Below are 16,959 nucleotides of genomic sequence, written 5' to 3'. Positions count from 1 at the left end.
GGAAAGGCTTCCCCGTGTCTGCTGGGGGCCAGCACATCCTCCTCAGCTCGGCATTGGCTTTTCTAGGGTCAGTGAGGCAGGGATGACTCTGGGACAACACTCCCCTCTTCTGCTGGGGCTGAAACCACAAAGTGCTGCTGGCAGCCAGCCTGTCACCCTAAACTCCAGCCTCCAGCTGCACAGACCTGCTGTGCTTCTGCAGGTAGAGAGGATGAAGCCTCCCTGATCCCACCTCCCAGACAGGATGATGGGTTTGAAAAGAGTAGATCAGGAGTGTACAGCCCCTCTAGCGACCTGGAGAACAGCCCCATCCCCATGCCCTGTGGAGACAGCCTCCAAGACTGGAGCTGAGGACTTGCCACTTGTGTCACAGGAGCTGATCTGTGTCGCGTGTGTCCTGTGCACCTCCCTGGTGGTGTTGTGAGATAGCTCTGAGGTTACGGGTCCGTCTAGAAAACCCTACATCTGGAGCTGAGGAGCAGCTCTGCAGGCTCAGGCTGCATTAAGTCATGAGTCTTTGTATGTTGCTAGGCAGGAACAGCGTTTGAGCTGGGCAGTGCAGAGCTGCCTCCTGCTACTTATTGTCTTTGGGCAGCTTTCAGGCTGTCCTGGCTGAGGCCTGGGCTAGGATGCGCCTATGTTGCTGTAGCACTTTGTGAGTGAGGAGGTCAATCCCAAGGGAGGGGGAATGAACTGTGAGACCTTAAGCAAATTCTTAGCTCCTGTATGACCACAGAATGCAGTCTTGGCCAGTTGGCTGCCCCATACTGGCACTGTGCAGTCCTAGAGTGTGACATGAAAACCTCCTGTAGAGCCCAGGTTGCTCTCTCCAACAAGTGGGAACTCTGGCTCCCAATGGCAGGTCAGCGTTTCCAGCCTTTGCTTCAGGCTGACTGTATTTCAGTAACTAAACTGTACCCTGATATTCAGTGTCTGTAGGAGCATCTCCTGCGCAGAGGTGCTGCTCTGTTTTGGCGGGAGGCTCTCGGGGATTGCTCCTGTGTATAACCTGCAACATGCCAGATCATCTTGGGTGGAGGGGATCCTCCTGGTGCTGTGTCAAGAGGAGCAGTGTCTGCTGTGCTCATGAGGAGCTGATTTGGGTTGACTGACCCACGTGGCTTCTGGGTGGTCCTGCTGTGAGGGGGAATTGACCCCTTTGGAAGAAAGGGGGACCCCCGAGTGCAGCTGCAGTCCCTGCACTGAGTGTAACTCTGAAGCAAATCCAGGCCCTCCTGTCTGTGTCCCATGTGACGCTGCCAGAGGGCAGATGATGGGTTCTGGATAAGGCTCTGTGCTGCACTCTGCTGGCGCACAGGGCAGCCCCTAACAGCCAAAGCTCCCCTTACTTTGCGGAGAGGAACCCACAGGTAAGCATGGATGCATTTTCCTGGAGCTTAACACAATTTGGCTGGAAGAGAGTGGTGTGGGAATGCTGCTGACTGGCAATGAAGCTGCAATACATGAGGCTCCAGAATGAGTGGGAGGCTCAAAATAAAAGCTGCTGAGCTGTGCACTGGTGTATTTGAGGTGCAGGCATGGAGCCTGCTGCTTTGCTGCCTTTGGGAGTGCCATGGCAGCATCCCTGTGCCTGATGCTGGGTTTCCTGGGAGTGCTACCACCTGTAAGCTCACCTCAGCCAGCCTGGAGGTGTTTGGAAGGGCTTTTCTGCTCCCAGCTGCCTGTTGTGCTTCTGTTACTGTGTGAGGAAGGAGCAAGCAGAGTCACCAGGGCTTGGATGTGGTCTCCCTGCAAAAGCTGGTGGTGCTGATTCCTGCCAGAGGTGCCACATCAGTCTAACGCCTGTGGTCTGGCTCATTCCAGGATCTGGCCGTGTCACTTTTAACAACCAGCGCAGCTACCTGAAGGCAGTGACCGCTGCATTTGTGGAGATAAAAACCACCAAGTTTACTAAAAAGGTGAGTGGAGCTGGCAGGGGGGGGACCTGGATCCATGTGACAGGGCACCATGGCCTGCAGAGCCTGCCCAGTGTCCTTGTGGATGCAGAAGGAGGTGGTGAGCTGCTGCCCTGCCAGCTGGGAGGGATGCTGGCAATGGATGGGAGGGATCCAGGGCAGTCCCCAGGGATGGGCAGTCACTCCTCCATGTGCCTGGTTCTCCGGCAGGTTCAGATTGACCCATACCTGGAGGACTCCTTGTGCCAAGTCTGCAGTGCCCAGCCTGGCCCTTTCTTCTGCCGAGACCAGGTAACACTTTCTGCCGCTGCTGTGCTCAGCTCCTGTGCTGGGGCCTGTCCTCGTGGAGGAGTAGGCCTGTCCCTGGGGATGCCTCTTTCCCCCTTGCTGAGTGAGGAGGGTGAGTGAAGTGTTCACACGAGGGCCCCAGGTTTCAGAGAAGGTGCAGCACTTCTAGGGTGCAGCTCTGGTGCTCACTGAGATGGAAAGGTAGCTTTCCAATCCTGCCTCGAGCTGGAGATGTGGCAGCTCTGCTGGTGCTATGCTAGGGCCTGCCATGGACAGCAGGCTGATCACAAGGGGAGGCTGCTGATCTGTCAGATGTGACCTGCTGGAAGCTGTCACCCTGCAGTTGGTCTCAAAATGTAGGAACCCTGGCTGACCTCCACTCACAGTAGGCAAAAGAGCTTGGCCAGGGTCTGACAGCTTCCTCAGTTTCTCAAAGATTGCTGAGCAGCAGCATGCTCTGCTGGGAGAGGTGGCAGCAGGAATGCTGGCAGAGCCTGTGCCTGCCAAGTGTCAGCTCTGTCTGCTTCTGCCCAGTGCCCACATCCTCATTTTCCAAACTGATGTTAAAGGGGCTGTGCTGGAAGCCCAGCACAATGTGTCTGCTGGCAGCATGGCTGGAATCCTCTCCCTCCCTTCAAAGATCTGTGGGCTGATGGGATGCAAAACGGGGAGAGAGGGGATTCTGCTTCCCTGGTGATGTCTATTTGTCTGGCTTGGAATCCCTGCCCCACAGCATTGCCCCTCTGCTCTCTTTCCAGATCTGCTTCAAGTACTTCTGCCGCTCCTGCTGGCACTGGCAGCATTCCATGGAGGTCCTGCGTCACCACCGCCCGCTGATGCGCAACCAGAAGAACAGGGACTCCAGCTAAAGAGGCTGCCATGGCTCTGGGGCTGGCGCAGGAGAAAGTCCTTTTGTCACCCTGCCGAGTGGAGAGCGCACGAACGTGCCTGCTGGGCCAGACCCAGGCTGGGAACGCGCTTCCTGAGGACTAACGGGGAAAAAAATCTTACATTCACGTTTGCACTTGCTGGTCTTTTTGTTTCTGCACTAATGCACAGTGGATTTTGTCAGGTTTGGTTTGGGGGGTTCTGAGGGGGAGGAGCGCCCCTCATGTGATTCCGCAGTTCCCAGACTTTGGTTCGTGGTTTGCTGATGAGAAGCAAAAAAAAAAAAAAAAAAAAAAACCACAAAAAAGGGCCACGTGTTGAGAAGGTGTTTTTGCAGATGCCTTCCCCTAGGTTTTTTATTTATTAAAGGCGCTTTTTTACATTCCTCGCAATACCGGTGGTGATGATGCAGGTCTCATGGCTCCATTTCTTTGCCGTTGCCATACAGTGCCTTTCCATTCATTTAACCCCCACCTGAACGGCATCAACTGGATGTTCAGCTGGCGTTTTTTACTGTAACAACTAGGAGACTTTGCTCTTCATTTAAACCAAATCATATTTCATATTTTACGCTCGAGGGTTTTTACCAGTTCCTTTTTACACTCTTAAACAGTTTTTAAGTCGTTTGAAACGAAAGATTTTTTTCTTTCCTGGCAGCTTTTAACATTACTGCAGTTTGTGTCTGGGGCTGCTGGTGGGGAGTTGGAAACAGAGGGGTTCGCTACGGAGCAGGACGGGCTTTTTTGGACTCGAAACTGGACTGGATAATTGATCTCCGAGCTGCTGTACATAGTTTTAAATAGTTTGTTGCACTTTTTTAAGTTGCACTTATGGGGGGTTGATAGAGGTTTTTAATCACATGAAGTCACAGGACTGACCTTTTCTTTTGTAATGAGCTAAAAAAGGGCTTTGTGCCGGCCGGTGGCCAGAGGTTCCTGGGAGCCCTTTCTCTTAGAGGGGACAAGGACTTTTCCTTTCCTTTACGAAACGTACAGAGCAACAGTGCAGTTGACTGGGATGCTGCTGCTGGGATTTGAGAACTTTAATTAGCATTGTTTTATTTTTTCCTTCTTCTCCCCTCTATCGGAAGCTGTGTGCCAAAGAACCAGTGTCATAATTTCTCCCTTTTTTTTTTCTGCTGAGCTGATGTTGCATTGTTGCATAATCCCAGCTGCTCTTTGTGGGGTTTCGTGAAGCTGTGTGTGAAGTCTCTACCTCATTGTAGTATATGCAGGCAAGACTGCACTCTCCTGCAGATGCGTGGAGTAAGCTGTGGTGTAGTTTTTGGCACATATTAAACACGTTGCAGCAAAAAAAAACAAACCACAACACTCTTCTACTCCTTACTTGTGGGATCTCTGCAACCAGGAAGGCTGGGATAGTGAAATGCCTTGAGGAGTGGAGCATGGTGGGGAATGTATGGGTGCTGTGAGGGTCTCTGTGTGACTGGAGGGAGATTTGGTTTTAGGTACCAATTACCTAAGGTTCCTTCAGTTGGTGCATTTGGGACCCCTTGGGAGAAGCAGCCAGGCTCCAGCTGGAGCTCTCCTACTTAAGCAGTGAGTTAATGAAGTTAATTGGGATGGCCCACTCTTAGGGGAGGGGAGGTGCCCTGCTGGGCTGTTCGAGGGTGGGGATGGGCTCCAGGGCTGGGCAGGGTGTTGGGTGTGGTGGGGCTGCCCACAGTGAGCACCTATGGGCACACTGTGCCCCTGGAGAGGGTTTTGGGCAGCTCTGCAGCCCCAGGAGTGGCCTCCCCTTGTCCTTGGGGGCTGGTGATGGTGCTGTGAATATGTGGGGGCTTGGCTTGCTCCTCTGTCACAGCCTGATCTGGGCCTTGCTGGTGCCACCTGGGACACCTGTTCACCCAAAGCAGTGTCCTTGCCTCCAGCCTAAGTCAGGAGAGCCATGCTCAGGATGCAGGAGTCAGTGCTGGGTCTGTTCCTGGGTTTGCAGGTGGCACTAGGGTGGCAGTGTGGACCTGCTAGAGGGCAGGAAGGCTTCATGGGCCAAGGCCAGCAGGGTGGGGTTCAACAAGGCAAAGTGCTGGGTCCTGCACTTGGGTCACAACACCCCCTCACAATGCTCTAGGAGGAGCGGCTGGAAAGCTGCATGGTAGAAAAGGCTCTGAGGATGCTGGGTGACAGTGGCTGAACATGAGCCAGCGGTGGCCAAGAAGGCCACCAGCATCCCCACTTGGCTCAGCCATGGGATGGCAGCAGGAGCAGGGAGGGGTTTGTCCATTGCACTTGGTGCTGGTGAGGCTGCACCTCTATTCCTGGGTTCAGTTCTGATCCTCTGACTGCAAGAAGGACATTGAGGGGCTGGAGTGCGTCTGGACAAGGGAACAGAGCTGGGAAGGGTCTGGAGAACAGGGGTCGGGGGAGCGGCTGAGGGCCCTGGGGCTGTTTAGCCTGGAGAAGAGGAGGTGAGGGGAGACCTCATCGCTTTCTGCTTTTCCTAGAAAGGAGAGTAGAGGAAGGTGGGTGCTGGGCTCTGCTCCCAGGGAACAAGGAATGGGGCTGGAGGAAATGGCCTCAAGTTGTGCCAGGGAAGGGTTAGGTTGGATAGTGGGAAACATTTCATCCCTGGCAGAAGCTGCCCAGGGCAGGGGTGGAGTCCCTGTCCCTGGAGGGCTTCAAAAGCCGCGCAGACGCGGCGCTCAGTGGCGGGCAGGGACGGTTCTAGCCTGTGCTTTCGCAGGTCTTTTCCAACTACACGACTCCGTGGTTTCAGTGCTGCGGGGGCGGACAACGGGACCCGGGGGAGCCCCAGTCCCGCTTCGCGCTTCTGGGGCCCCCGGGCCGCAGAGCGGCGCTGTGGGGCCGCCTCCTCCGCGCGCCGCACGCCTCCCATCGGCCTTTGCGCTCTCGCCGCTGCCGCCGCAGCCATGGTGGGTGGGGGACGCGCCGCCATCCGCTGCCATCGGCCGGCGGGGACGCTCCGCGGGGACGCCGGGCGGCAGCGGCGAGCGGGGGGGGCGGGCGGAGACGGCTGGGCCCGGTCTGACCGGTGTCCTCGGCTCTCCCGCCCGCGCAGGGACGTGTCCGGACGAAGACGGTGAAGAAGGCGGCGCGCGTGATCATCGAGAAGTACTACACGCGACTGGGCAACGACTTCCACACCAATAAGCGCGTCTGCGAGGAGATCGCCATCATCCCCAGCAAGAAACTTCGCAACAAGATCGCGGGGTGAGGGGTGCCGGGGGCGAGGACGGTGGGGCGGGGGCCCCTGTACTCGACAGTGACCGCGTCCCGCATCGTGGCGCGGCCACCGATCGTACAGGGAGAGCAGCACGAGAGCCTCCCCGTGTCCGGAGGGCAGTCCCGTCCGGACCCTGGTGCTGTCGGACACGGCCTCGGCCCTGGGGCGGGGGGGCAGCGATGAGGTGGGATAGGGACGGGGTGGGGAGGCCCTGGGACGGTCCCGTGTCCCGTAGGTACGTCACCCACCTGATGAAGCGCATTCAGAGGGGACCTGTCCGAGGCATCTCCATCAAACTGCAGGAGGAGGAGCGGGAGAGGAGGGACAACTACGTTCCCGAGGTGAGGATCGGGCTGCGCTCGAGTGCCTGCTTCGGCGTCTGTGTATCTGTCCTGCCTGCCTGGAGAACAGCAGGAGGAGCAGAAGAGGGGCTGGGGCAGATTTTGGTCGTGTATCCAGGTCCTCTCTCAAAAATTGCTGCCTGGGTGCAAGAAGCAGCTGAGTTCTTGTGTTTCAACTCTGCTGTCAGTCAGCAGGTGATAGTCCTTCTCGATTTTCCTGACTCGAGCAAAATATAACTAGATGGGATGCAGGAAGATGCTTCAGAGCAGCTTAAAACGTGTAGTATAGCAGGTGTCACTGATGGAGGGAACTGGTGAAGCCCCCTCCTCTCTTGTCCCCATGTTTGCAAGGAACTGGGGTCTCACCTGTGACTCAGTTGCCGATAAAGTGGGGAAAGGCACTCCCAAAGCGTTTGGTGGACTCGATCCCATCCTTCCCAAACCCTGTAGCCTTTAGATGTGGAATATTTTGCCCCTATTCCAGATCTCCCTGAGCAGCTTCTGGTGGAGCTGCTGGCTTCCATGCTGCACAGAACCGCCCGGTTCTGTTCCCTCTGCTCTCCCAAACCGTTGGTGCTGGGGTTTGGTTCCATGGAACTTTCAGGATGGTCTGGGAGGAATAGGCAGGATGGTGATGAGTCAGGGGAGCTGCAGCAGCACGGTGAGGTGGAGGGAATTCCCTCCTGCAGTCCCCCCCACCTCCGGCTTTGCTGCCTTGGTTTTGTAGCCCAGGGTGAGGTGACAGCTCCCAGGAGAGACCAGAGCTTGTTCTGATTCCCTGGCTCCTGGCGGCTGGGAATGGCACATGAACCACTGGCAGCTCTGTGCAGAACCCCTCACAGATGCTTCAGAAGCTGTATTTTGGGTGCCAGCCCTGTGCTAGTGTCAGAGATTTGGAGAAACCAGCCCAGGGGGACTGTCTGTGTGTCTTCCATAGTGATCTTCCACTAAGTTCTGCAGACAAGATGAGGTGAGAGCAGCTCCCCTTGGAGGGAGCCTGTGCAGGGAAGGAGCATCCATGCTGTAGTGGGATGCAGCGTTAGCTGAGCCTGCATCATTCCCAGTTCCTTAGGAAAACACCAGTGTGACATCTGGGAAGGAGGTGTGGAGGTGGCAGTGCGGGGCTGGAGAGAGTTTAGGAGGTTGCTCTGGGGTTGGAGAGAGGACACCCCGGGTGCTGAGGCTGGGCCGTTGCCTGGTCTGGCAGTGGCCCAGCTGTAGAGATTCGTGTGGCTGGTGTTGGTGATCGCTGGGGCCTGTGTGTTTGTGGCCAGATCCTGGTTCCTCCCGGTGCTGATTCAGCCTCGGGCATCCATGAGTGGCTCTCCTTCCTGCATGGGCCTTGAGAGCTTGACTCCATTGGGGTCCTCCCGGCTCATTCCGTTGTCAGAGCCCTGCAGCAGGATCTTGTTTGTGGTGGGACAGGACTGGAGGAGGTAGTTCGGAGATGCCTATGACTGCAGGGCCTGGTCAAACTGCATCCGTCTGTCCTCCATCCGCAGGTCTCCGCCCTTGACCAGGAAATCATTGAAGTGGACCCCGATACCAAGGAAATGCTGAAGCTCCTGGTGAGTGCTCTCACTGCCAGAGGGAGGGTGTGGGTGCTGTCAGATGAAGGCTTCCATGCTCATTCCTGGCATCCCTGGGACCTGCAATCAGATCAGTTCCCATGCGGCTCTTGGAAGGGAAAGACGAGTGCTGTGCTCTCTCCTCTCCCTTCGCACGGCATCCCAGGATGCTGTCACCAGGGCCGCCTCAGCCCTCGCAGGGCAATGACGAATGTGGGTTTGTCTATAAAAAGACTGCATTCCCCATGGAGGAGCGGATCTCCAGAGCAGGGTGGTCATCTTCCCTTTCTGGAGATGTGAACCACCCCCTCTGCCACTACAGCACCTTCCTGCTTCTCCTGGGAAGGATCTGCCTCCACTCTTGACACATGGTGGGCGGGGTAGCTCAGATGATCCCTATCCTTCCTGTTTTTCAGGACTTTGGCAGCCTGTCCAACCTGCAGGTGACGCAGCCAACAGTGGGGATGAACTTCAAAACGCCACGAGGAGCGCTCTGAGCCGGCCACTGCTTGTTGCTTTTCCAATAAATGTGGGAAACTGTCTCGGCCTGTCTGGTCTTTGGAACTGCATCCTTGGGGATGAGGGAGGGCTGACATCCAAGGCACTGGAAGGTGGGAAGGCCTCCGCACTGCTAGCTTTGCTGGTGCCTTTTTGGTTTCTTCTTCTCTTTGGGAGGTGAAAGGCAGTTAATCCACAGGCTCTGGCAATACACAGCCAGGAGAGGACACTGGGGTGGCTCTTGCTGGAGCTCCTCACCCTCCATACTTCAAACTCTGTGCCTCTTCTGAATGGACAGCTCAGGGGTCATGCTGTGCCGGAATAAAAGTGGCTTTTTGTAACTGCCTTGGTCACTTTAAGTGCAAAAAATGGAAAGAAAGTCTTCTTGCTGACTTTCTTGTGTGAGGGAAGGAAAGCGGGTGAGCATAATGCTGTCTGGGGTGGGAGCTCCCCGCGGAGACAGGCACTGGTGGGCTTTGTGCTATCCTGCCCCTGTCCTGCCTCCATCCAACAGCTTCCCCACGGATATGAGAGTTCTGGGGCTCAGCCCTCCCCCCCCAAAATCATCCTGCTCTGCGTGAAGGTTGGCACCGGCACCTGTGGGCCAGCAGCCCTGGGCATCCTGGCCAGGAGAGGGTCCCTGGTTTCTCCTGATCCCAGCAGCACTGGGCCCCACTGGTGAGCCTGGACGTGGGTGGGAGCAGCTGTGCTGTGACTTGTCCCCTCAAGGAGACCTCTGTGTGTCCTTCCAAGGAGAACAGCTGTTAGCAGCCACACCATTAATCCCCCCTCCACAAATAAGAAGACAAAGGATGTGTGGTTTTGAGGGAAACATCTACATTTAATTTTGCTGTGGAATTTCTTTTAGTTCCTTGAAGAAAATGCTCACAGCAGGAATAGTCAGGTATGTAAGTGTACATGGAACACATGGAGTGGCAGCCAGGATAAGCCAAGCAGGGATAATTTATCAATCCCCTGCATACCGCTGAGATTTAACTTGGAACGTGCAGCTTGATGCCACAAATCTCCACACCATTTAACTAAAACATGGGAGGGTTAAAATAACCATTGGAGCGCGAGGGAGGAGGCACCCCAGCATCTTAACTGTGGGACTGAATTACCAAACACAACCAAGAACTCTGGCAGCTCTGATGCAAGCAGCCCTGTTACTCAGAATTTTCTCTTCATTTTGGTCTTCCCATCAGAGTAAAGGTTGATTTCACTGTGAATCCAATGCACTGCATAGCCTGAGGTACCAGGAATGAAATCATGGAGCTCTCCGATGTATTTCTTCATGTCACGAGCAGAGGCATAGCCTACGAAGGGAAAGCGTGAGGGAACCCTAAGCTCCTCTGACAAAACAAGAATGATGGAAAGCACAGAGGTGACAGAAGTGGTTCTGGTGGCACCCACAACATTCCCCCTGCTGTGAGTACTGGGAAGAAGTGAGGAGCACCTTGAAAATCTACCAGTGCTGGACATTACCTGTCACCATGTTGTTCACCGGATATTCCTGCAGGGCATGATATGGAAATTCCTGCTGGGCAGGTGCTCCGGAGCCTGTTTCATCTTCGCTGGTGTATTCAGTGGGGGAAAAAAAACTGTGTTATTTCCTACACGTTTGGGATCTCCTGAAATGTGGAGGGTGCTTCCAAATCCCACCGCTGAGGGCAGTATGATACCTCTCGGCCAGATCTACTGTGTCCTCATCTGCTTCTTCCTCCCAGCTTCTTCCCGCTGCCTCCAGTCCATCCAGCAGATTTCCATTGGGCTGCAAATATCAAGGCAGAGCTGAGTTAAAATTGTACCCTGGGTACTGGGAGCCAAGTTTTAGGGGTATTTTGTGATTTCAAGCATAATATAGAACGGACTTTAAATCTAATCATGGTTTTTATTGACACGTACTGAGTAGTTCTCTGAGAGCAGAGCAGGCAGCATCTCGCAGCTGCACAAGGAAGGAAAATGCTGTGCAGAAGGGCTGAGCTTGTAGCTCAGCAATCAGCAGCCCCATACGGATGTGCCAGGAAGCTGACAGTCTGCCTGGGTGAGAGGGAAGATCCCTCCTGTGCATCTCGTGCTCAAGCCGGTGTTGTTCCCTGGAATGTTGTGCTGGGAGGGACACAGCACAGCATGTACAGGAAGATCAGATCCTGTGTTTAGGGTGAGGGCTGGGTTACAAACCAGGCTCCCTGGAGTTCACAACACCAATGTTTTTTCAGTCTGCATCTCCTGTCATGTATATCTTTTCTCTTACCTGCTCTGCAAGAGAATCATCCATCTGCTCCCAAATGAAACAGCCGATCTTCCCTCTGATTTCTGCCATGAACAAAGTATGAACAACTGTGAGAGCACCAAATACCAATACTGTGGCCGTTGCTGCCAGTGCCAGTGAAGGCGCTGGGAACTCTGGCAGGGGCTTCCTGGATGGTGCTGCTCACTGGTGCAATGCAACGGATCGATGGCCGGGGAAGATCAGCAACCGGTGTCCCTCAGGGGTCTATACTGGGACCAGGGCTGTTGAGCATATTTGTCAGTTCATGGACAGGGGATTGAGAGCACCCTCAGCAAGTTTGTGGACACACTGGAGGGAAGGGATGGCGTCCAGAGGGACCTTGACAGGCCGGAGAGGCGGGACCATGTGAACATCACGGAGTTCAACAACAGGAAAGTACTCTGCCTAGGTTGGGGCAATCTCAAACATGGATAGTAGCTGGGAAGAGAATGGATTAGGAGCAGCCCTCAGAAGGACTTGGAGTGCTGGGGATGAGAAGCTCCACATGAGCTGTAACATGCGCTCGCAGCCCAGAAACCATCCGTGTCCTGAGCTGCATCCAGAGCAGTGGGACCAGCAGGGCGAGGGAGGGGATTCTCCCCTCTGCTCCAGTTCTGTGTCCAGCTCTGGAACACCCAGCATGAGACAGATATGGACCTGCTGGAGTGGGTCTGGAGTAGGCCGCACAGATGATATAAGGGCTGGAGCATCTCCCGTATGAGGCCAGGCTGAGAGAGTTGGGGTTGTCCATCCTGGAGAAGGGAGACCTTAGAGCAGCTTCCAGTACTGAAAGGGGCTCCAGGAAAGCTGGGAGGGGCTCTTGATTAGGGATTGTAGGGGCAGGATGAGGGGAATGGTTTTAGGCTGAAAGAGGGGAGATTGAGATGAGATTTTAGGGAGAAATGTTTTGCTGCAAGGGTGGAGAGGCCCTGGCCCAGGTTGCCCAGAGCAGTGGTGGCTGCCCCATCCCTGGAGGTGTTCAAGCCCAGGCTGGATGGGGCTTGGAGCCCCTGCTACAGTGGGAGAGGTCTCTGCCCATGGCAGGGGCTGGAACTGGATGGGCTTTGAGGTCCCTTCCAGCCCAAACCATTCTGTGATAACAGATGGAGCACGTAACTGAAGGAGCATCCTCTGCCACTGTAGAAGAAGTAAGACATTCCCTCTCCCTGTGGCAGAAGTCCTTGGAGGCCCTTGCTCACACCCGCAAAAGATTCTGCTCACAGGTGAACCCCCAGGGAGACAAACCCCCTGACCCTGACCTTCTTGCAGACAGGTGGGTGGCAGGATGAAGTGACCCAAAGCCACTGACGCCTTCACTGCCGTGCCAGAGCTCGCCCACGCACAGAGGTATTGGGAGTGGAAGACTGTAGCTCTGCCCTCCAGGTAATCCTGACTCTCATGAATTCTGGAAGAGAAAAGGGCAGCTGGTTTCCAAAGATAGGCATAAAAAAATAGCAAGAACAAAATGTTTGAAGGGATCTTGTCATTAGAACTGAACTGCTCTGATATTTTCACAAAAAACACCTCATTTTCTGTAACTTTCTAACTATGAGACTCTATCAGCAGTGTCTCAGCTGCTGGCACCTCCGAGAGCAGCTTGGGCCAGGCAAACAGTTACTTTTTTAGGGATTAGATGGCACCACTCCACAACCTGCTCTCCAGATGAGACTGTATCTTTGGAGAGGTGGGGAATAGTGTCATGTTATTGATTTGTTCTTGGTCCGCTGGTCCCTGCTCAGGCTTACAGTATAGTCCCCACACAGCGGCAGCTCTACGCTGAGCTATGGGGGATGCTCAAGCGCTTGGCATTTTCCCTGGGGGGGAATTTAGAGTTGTCTGTTGGGTTTAAGGGTATGGATTACGATTACAGTTCTCCCAAGGAAGAACCTGAAGATGAATAGGAATATAATTATATGTGACTCGGCCTGGGGGAGCCAGCCGCTCTGGAGGAGACTGTGGCGGAAGGAAGGCTGGCTTCATTGGGATTCCCCTCAGCAGCTGGAATGGGGTGGCTGAAGGATTACAAAGATCTAAATCGGTTTAAGCAATCGTGTGTTCAAAGCAGCTGTTCAGTCCAGCCCAGAAAGACCGATGGTGAGCACTGCAAGGAAACATTGTGGTTCCCTTTCACATAAACTCATTTACTGATACCGAATACATCTGCGTATCCGCTTGCCGGAGGATGACCCCAAAAGGCCTTCCCTTATGTTTGTACAAAGGTTCTGGAGCACTGACTGCTTGCGTTAAGCAAAAAGAAGGAAAAGAGCAGTTCTTTTCCAGCTGTTTTACCTCTCCCCTTGCTTTCCAAGTTAATTCGCCCTGGCTTTTTTTTGCAGCCAGTTCCCTTCTTGGGGACAGCATCGCCTCTGTTTCAGAGTTTTTCCAGGTAGCAAGAAAACCAGAGCAAGCGGTTTAATTTACTAAGGCAGCCTCACACACGGGTGGGTTTTACAGCCTTTTCTGCTTTCTCTTGGTGTGGATTAGCACAGAGGTGATTTCTCAGCACCCTCATAATCAGTAAAAACCTGGCAGACGCACACCAGACACTCTACAAACACCACCCTGACTGTTAAAAGATGTCAGCGTTCGTTAAGTACTGTACATTAAACACATTAGATCTGTTATCCACATCCTCATTGATGTTTTTCTCTCTCCAGACATCACATGGAGAGGGCTCAATGTGAACCAGGACCATGGGCATGGCCCAAGCAAGGAGGATGCTGCTGGCACTGGGGGATGGAGCCCACCTGCGGGTGTCCGGGTGCGTGGCATCGCTGCTGAAGAGGAACTCAGCATCATGCTGGTGGGCCAGCACCCCGCCGCCGGCTGCTGTAGAGAAAGCGTGAGGAGGAGGTGGGTGGCCCAGCACGTCCCCAGTCCAACACGTCCCCAGTCCAACATGTCCCCATCACAATTTATCCCCAATCCTACAAATACTCATCCCAACGGGACTTGAGGTGGCCTGGGATGGGGCTGGATGCCAGGTCTGGTTGTGGGGCTGGGGGGTAAGAGGGCCGTGTCCCCAGGGCTATGCCCCACTGAGAGGGCCGTGTCCCGTGTCCCCAGGGCTCTGCCCCACTGAGGGGCCATGTCCTGTATCCCCAGGGCTATGCCCCACTGAGAGGGCCGTGTCCCCAGGGCTCTGCCCCACTGAGGGGCCATGTCCTGTATCCCCAGGGCTATGCCCCACTGAGAGGGCCGTGTCCCCAGGGCTCTGCCCCACTGAGGGGCCATGTCCTGTATCCCCAGGGCTCTGCCCCGTGGCAAGACCCCTCACCCCAGAGCTCCCGCGGGCCGGGGCTGACGCTCTCTGAAAACCAGGCGCGGCGGCCATGGAACATCGCGGGGACGGGAGACCGTGGGGCGGCAGGACAGGGGCGGGACCTGGGCGGGACCGGGGGTCTGAGGGGCCGTGGGGCCCCCGAGGCGGTGTCCTAGGCATAGGCTGGGCTCAGAGCCGTGAGCAGCGCGGTGTGAGCCGCTGGGGCTGGAAAAGCCCTCTCAGCTCACCCAGCCCACACCCCGGCCCCTCCGAACCCTGTCCCTGGGTGCCACGTCCACAGCTTTGTAAGCCCCGCAGGGACTGGGACCCCCTGTCCTGAGACCCTCGGCCGGGGCTTCAGTGTTGCCAGGGAAGGATTTCAGGTGTCAGCACTGCCGAAAAGTGAAGCAGAAACCCCAGCCTTGGATTCTTACTTGTTTTACATCAAGGTTTTACATAAACTGAAGAACTTGCTTGGTTGCACTGTCAAATTAAAGGAGAAAAAGGCAGGGAAATGTGTTCGACTATGGCACCGGAGAGCCTGGTTCAGCTGAGCTGAACCGGAGCCGCCTGTGGAGCAACCGCGCTGGCCTGGGCTCTGCACCTTGTGTCTCACACGCACTGCAACAACATTTTGGCACAAACATGCTGTGGAAATTTGCTTTTGCCCAGCTTGCAGGGCTTTGCTTGCTGCAGAGGGAGCAGATCACTTAACTCGTTTCCACAGAGCCGGCGCTGTGGTGGCAGAGCCAGCACTGGATGCACAGCAATGTCTTCTTTCACACAGTTCCACTTTTCAGCAGTGTGTCCTGAAAGATTTCCTCCTCCTCTTGCACCCTATCCCTGCAATGCAGGAACTGGTGAAGCTTCAAAAAGTCCAAAGAAATGTAACATTGAAGAAGCTGGTCTTCAAAACAGTTTTTCTACGTTGTCCTGCTCGAAAGCTGTTCTAGATGCACTCATATTTGGTTGACTCAGGAAACAGTTTGCTTAGAATCACGGAATGCTTTGGGTTGGAGGGGATCTAAAAGCCCACCCAGTCCCACCCCCTGCATCACGGGCTCCAAGCTCCATCCAACCTGGCCTTGAACCTCTCCAGGGATGGGGCAGCCACCACTGCTCTGAGCAACCTAAGAAGTAATGGAGTTTGCTTGCAGGAAAATTGCTTGTATTTTGTAAACCTCTTCTATGCTTTATTTCATGCTTTAAATATGACAAGATATACCTCAGCAGCTCCATCTCCTGGGAACTTCTGCTGAAGAGCCAGCAGCAGCACCATTACACCCCAGAAACCATCGGAGCCCCAGAGCCGGACACCAGGGGTGCCTGCCATAACAGAGAAAGGTCCTGGAGTTCAGATGTGACTCACAGCAGCCAGCTTCCAGGACCAGCACATGTCGTTCTCCCATGGAGAGGGGATTTTTAAATAAGTCATCAGAATATTTCCTAAGAAAAAGCACAAGAAGCCCACAGATGCAATCCAGGCAGACTTCCCCAGTGTGGGAAGATTATATTTTTCCTCTGGAGATGTGGCTGTCTTGTGCTCCTACAGCCTCTCCAGCTCTGCAGTTGCCTCCACTCGTCTCCTAATTGAGATGAGGTTTACCTGTCGGTGTGATGTACCCAGCCATGATGTTAGTGGTGAAGCCAAAGCAGCGGTAGGTGCTTTGGTGGCTCCTTGTGATCCAGAGGAGGAAGCCAGGACATGGTCAGTGACTCAACCCACCTCGGGCTCTCACAGCAGGCTGTACTGCTCCGCTGTGGTCTCTGAAGAAGCCAAAGCTTTTTCCGCCCTCCCGGACCATCTTCCACTGCAGGAAGAACCCCACCAGGGCCAGCACTGTGCTTGGCTGCTCTCCGGAGCACCGCTGGCATTGCAGTCTGGGCTGTGATGGCTCCAGGGAGCCCTGCTGCCCCACCCTGGGCAACAAGCGTTTTCCATGACCCCTCCCCCTGCCGTGACATTCCCACCTCTCCCGGTCTGAATGCTCCTCTGGGAAGCGCAGTCTGTGTAAATGCTCCCTTCACCCTTAGCAAACCACCACAAGTAGAAAGGAATTTGTTTTCGAGGTGCATTTCCTTCCAAGCAGAGCCAGAGCTTTGCACAGGACAGTTGTTATTATTCTTGTACACCACAGAAAATGTGCAAAAGCTCCAGAACAAGCCCAGCTCCCTCAAAATCCCAAGTGAGTGTTCTGCAACACCCGTCTGTCACAGCAAGTCTTTACACACCCAAAAAGAGACATGGGACAGATCCACCTACTGGGTTACCAGGAATCCTTGCTCACACACGTGAGGGCTGCACTGAGAGGATCCTCTGTGATCCAACAGTCAACTAGCCATCGTGCCAACTTTTCCATAAAATAGAAGCCCAGCACCTTTTCTGGGAAGCGCCAAAGCCCCAAGGCATGGCACAAGTCCAGCCAGATCAGGGCTTCCTGTGGGGTCAGCCACTTGCAGAAGAGAAAAGCAGAAGCAACGGACACGAGCAGGCACCTCAGCTTCCCCTCAGCCTGGCTTTACTCCATGCACAATGAGCAGCAGCAGCTGGAGTTCTCCCCCTGGAAGTGGGCATCACATCCTGCCTACCAATCCTTTTCCTCTCACCCAGCTCAGACCCTGTGTCCCCAGCGTTGCTTCATCCCTTTTTTTAACCTCGTGCCTTCCCCTCAGGAGCCCTTGGCCAGGCACATCCCAGATAAACCAGTTAAACCATTAAGTC

The 16,959-nt window shown here is 54.8% G+C and overlaps 3 protein-coding genes and 1 non-coding gene across 14 annotated transcripts in view; 3 read left to right on the top strand and 1 right to left on the bottom strand.

Moving 5' to 3' along the window:
• CPEB1 (cytoplasmic polyadenylation element binding protein 1) overlaps positions 1-4,411 on the top strand; it is a 37,623-nt gene extending 33,212 nt beyond the window's left edge. For 9 of the 10 annotated variants that reach the window (XM_054077817.1, XM_054077818.1, XM_009567223.2 and 6 more), the window contains 3 exons: positions 1,825-1,919; positions 2,127-2,207; positions 2,963-4,410. In XM_054077817.1, coding sequence (XP_053933792.1) covers positions 1,825-1,919; positions 2,127-2,207; positions 2,963-3,073 — 287 coding nt within the window. In that variant the 3' untranslated portion in view covers positions 3,074-4,410. Of the gene's footprint in view, positions 1-1,824; positions 1,920-2,126; positions 2,208-2,962 lie in introns of all 10 variants that reach the window. The other variant, XM_054077816.1, reaches the window with a different exon arrangement.
• Positions 4,412-5,826: 1,415 nt separating this feature from the next.
• RPS17 (ribosomal protein S17) lies at positions 5,827-8,747 on the top strand. Its single transcript, XM_054077613.1, has 5 exons — positions 5,827-5,985; positions 6,132-6,283; positions 6,532-6,637; positions 8,140-8,205; positions 8,622-8,747. The coding sequence occupies exons 1-5, from the start codon at positions 5,983-5,985 to the stop codon at positions 8,700-8,702; spliced, it is 408 nt and encodes a 135-aa protein (XP_053933588.1). The 5' UTR covers positions 5,827-5,982; the 3' UTR covers positions 8,703-8,747.
• Positions 6,322-6,445, top strand: LOC128853411 (small nucleolar RNA SNORA71). Its single transcript, XR_008451972.1, has one exon. It is a non-coding gene; the product is annotated as a small nucleolar RNA SNORA71 (small nucleolar RNA).
• Positions 8,748-9,528: 781 nt separating the features above from the next.
• Positions 9,529-16,958, bottom strand: TERB2 (telomere repeat binding bouquet formation protein 2). 2 transcript variants are annotated; one of them, XM_054077851.1, is made up of 7 exons: positions 14,253-16,958; positions 13,723-13,804; positions 12,235-12,380; positions 10,958-11,019; positions 10,386-10,474; positions 10,189-10,304; positions 9,529-10,019 (listed from the first exon to the last, which is right to left on the bottom strand). In XM_054077851.1, exons 1-7 carry the CDS (start codon positions 14,314-14,316, stop codon positions 9,874-9,876), a joined length of 705 nt encoding a protein of 234 aa, XP_053933826.1. In that variant the 5' UTR covers positions 14,317-16,958; the 3' UTR covers positions 9,529-9,873. The 2 variants fall into 2 exon arrangements, with proteins under 2 accessions (XP_053933826.1, XP_053933827.1); XM_054077852.1 differs by having other exon boundaries at positions 10,189-10,277.
• Position 16,959: the final 1 nt, after the last annotated feature.

This window comes from Cuculus canorus, chromosome 12 (genome assembly GCF_017976375.1).
Source record: "Cuculus canorus isolate bCucCan1 chromosome 12, bCucCan1.pri, whole genome shotgun sequence".
NCBI lineage: Eukaryota > Metazoa > Chordata > Aves > Cuculiformes > Cuculidae > Cuculus > Cuculus canorus.
Note: the sequence above shows the minus strand (reverse complement) of the source record. Positions and strands in the feature narration are given on the sequence as shown.

Bases quoted from the DNA above. Each gene is read 5' to 3' on its own strand.
- TERB2 (XM_054077851.1), bottom strand. From the start codon at position 14,316: ATGTTCCATGGCCGCCGCGCCTGGTTTTCAGAGAGCGTCAGCCCCGGC. The intron at 13,805-14,252 runs GTGAGGGGTCTT...CTTTCTCTACAG, and splicing joins CGGCCCGCGGGAGCTCTGGG to CAGCCGGCGGCGGGGTGCTG. The intron at 11,020-12,234 runs GTCAGGGTCAGG...TGTTCATGGCAG, and splicing joins ACCCACCTGTCTGCAAGAAG to AAATCAGAGGGAAGATCGGC.
- RPS17 (XM_054077613.1), top strand. The intron at 6,638-8,139 runs GTGAGGATCGGG...CTCCATCCGCAG, and splicing joins GGGACAACTACGTTCCCGAG to GTCTCCGCCCTTGACCAGGA. The intron at 8,206-8,621 runs GTGAGTGCTCTC...CCTGTTTTTCAG, and splicing joins AGGAAATGCTGAAGCTCCTG to GACTTTGGCAGCCTGTCCAA.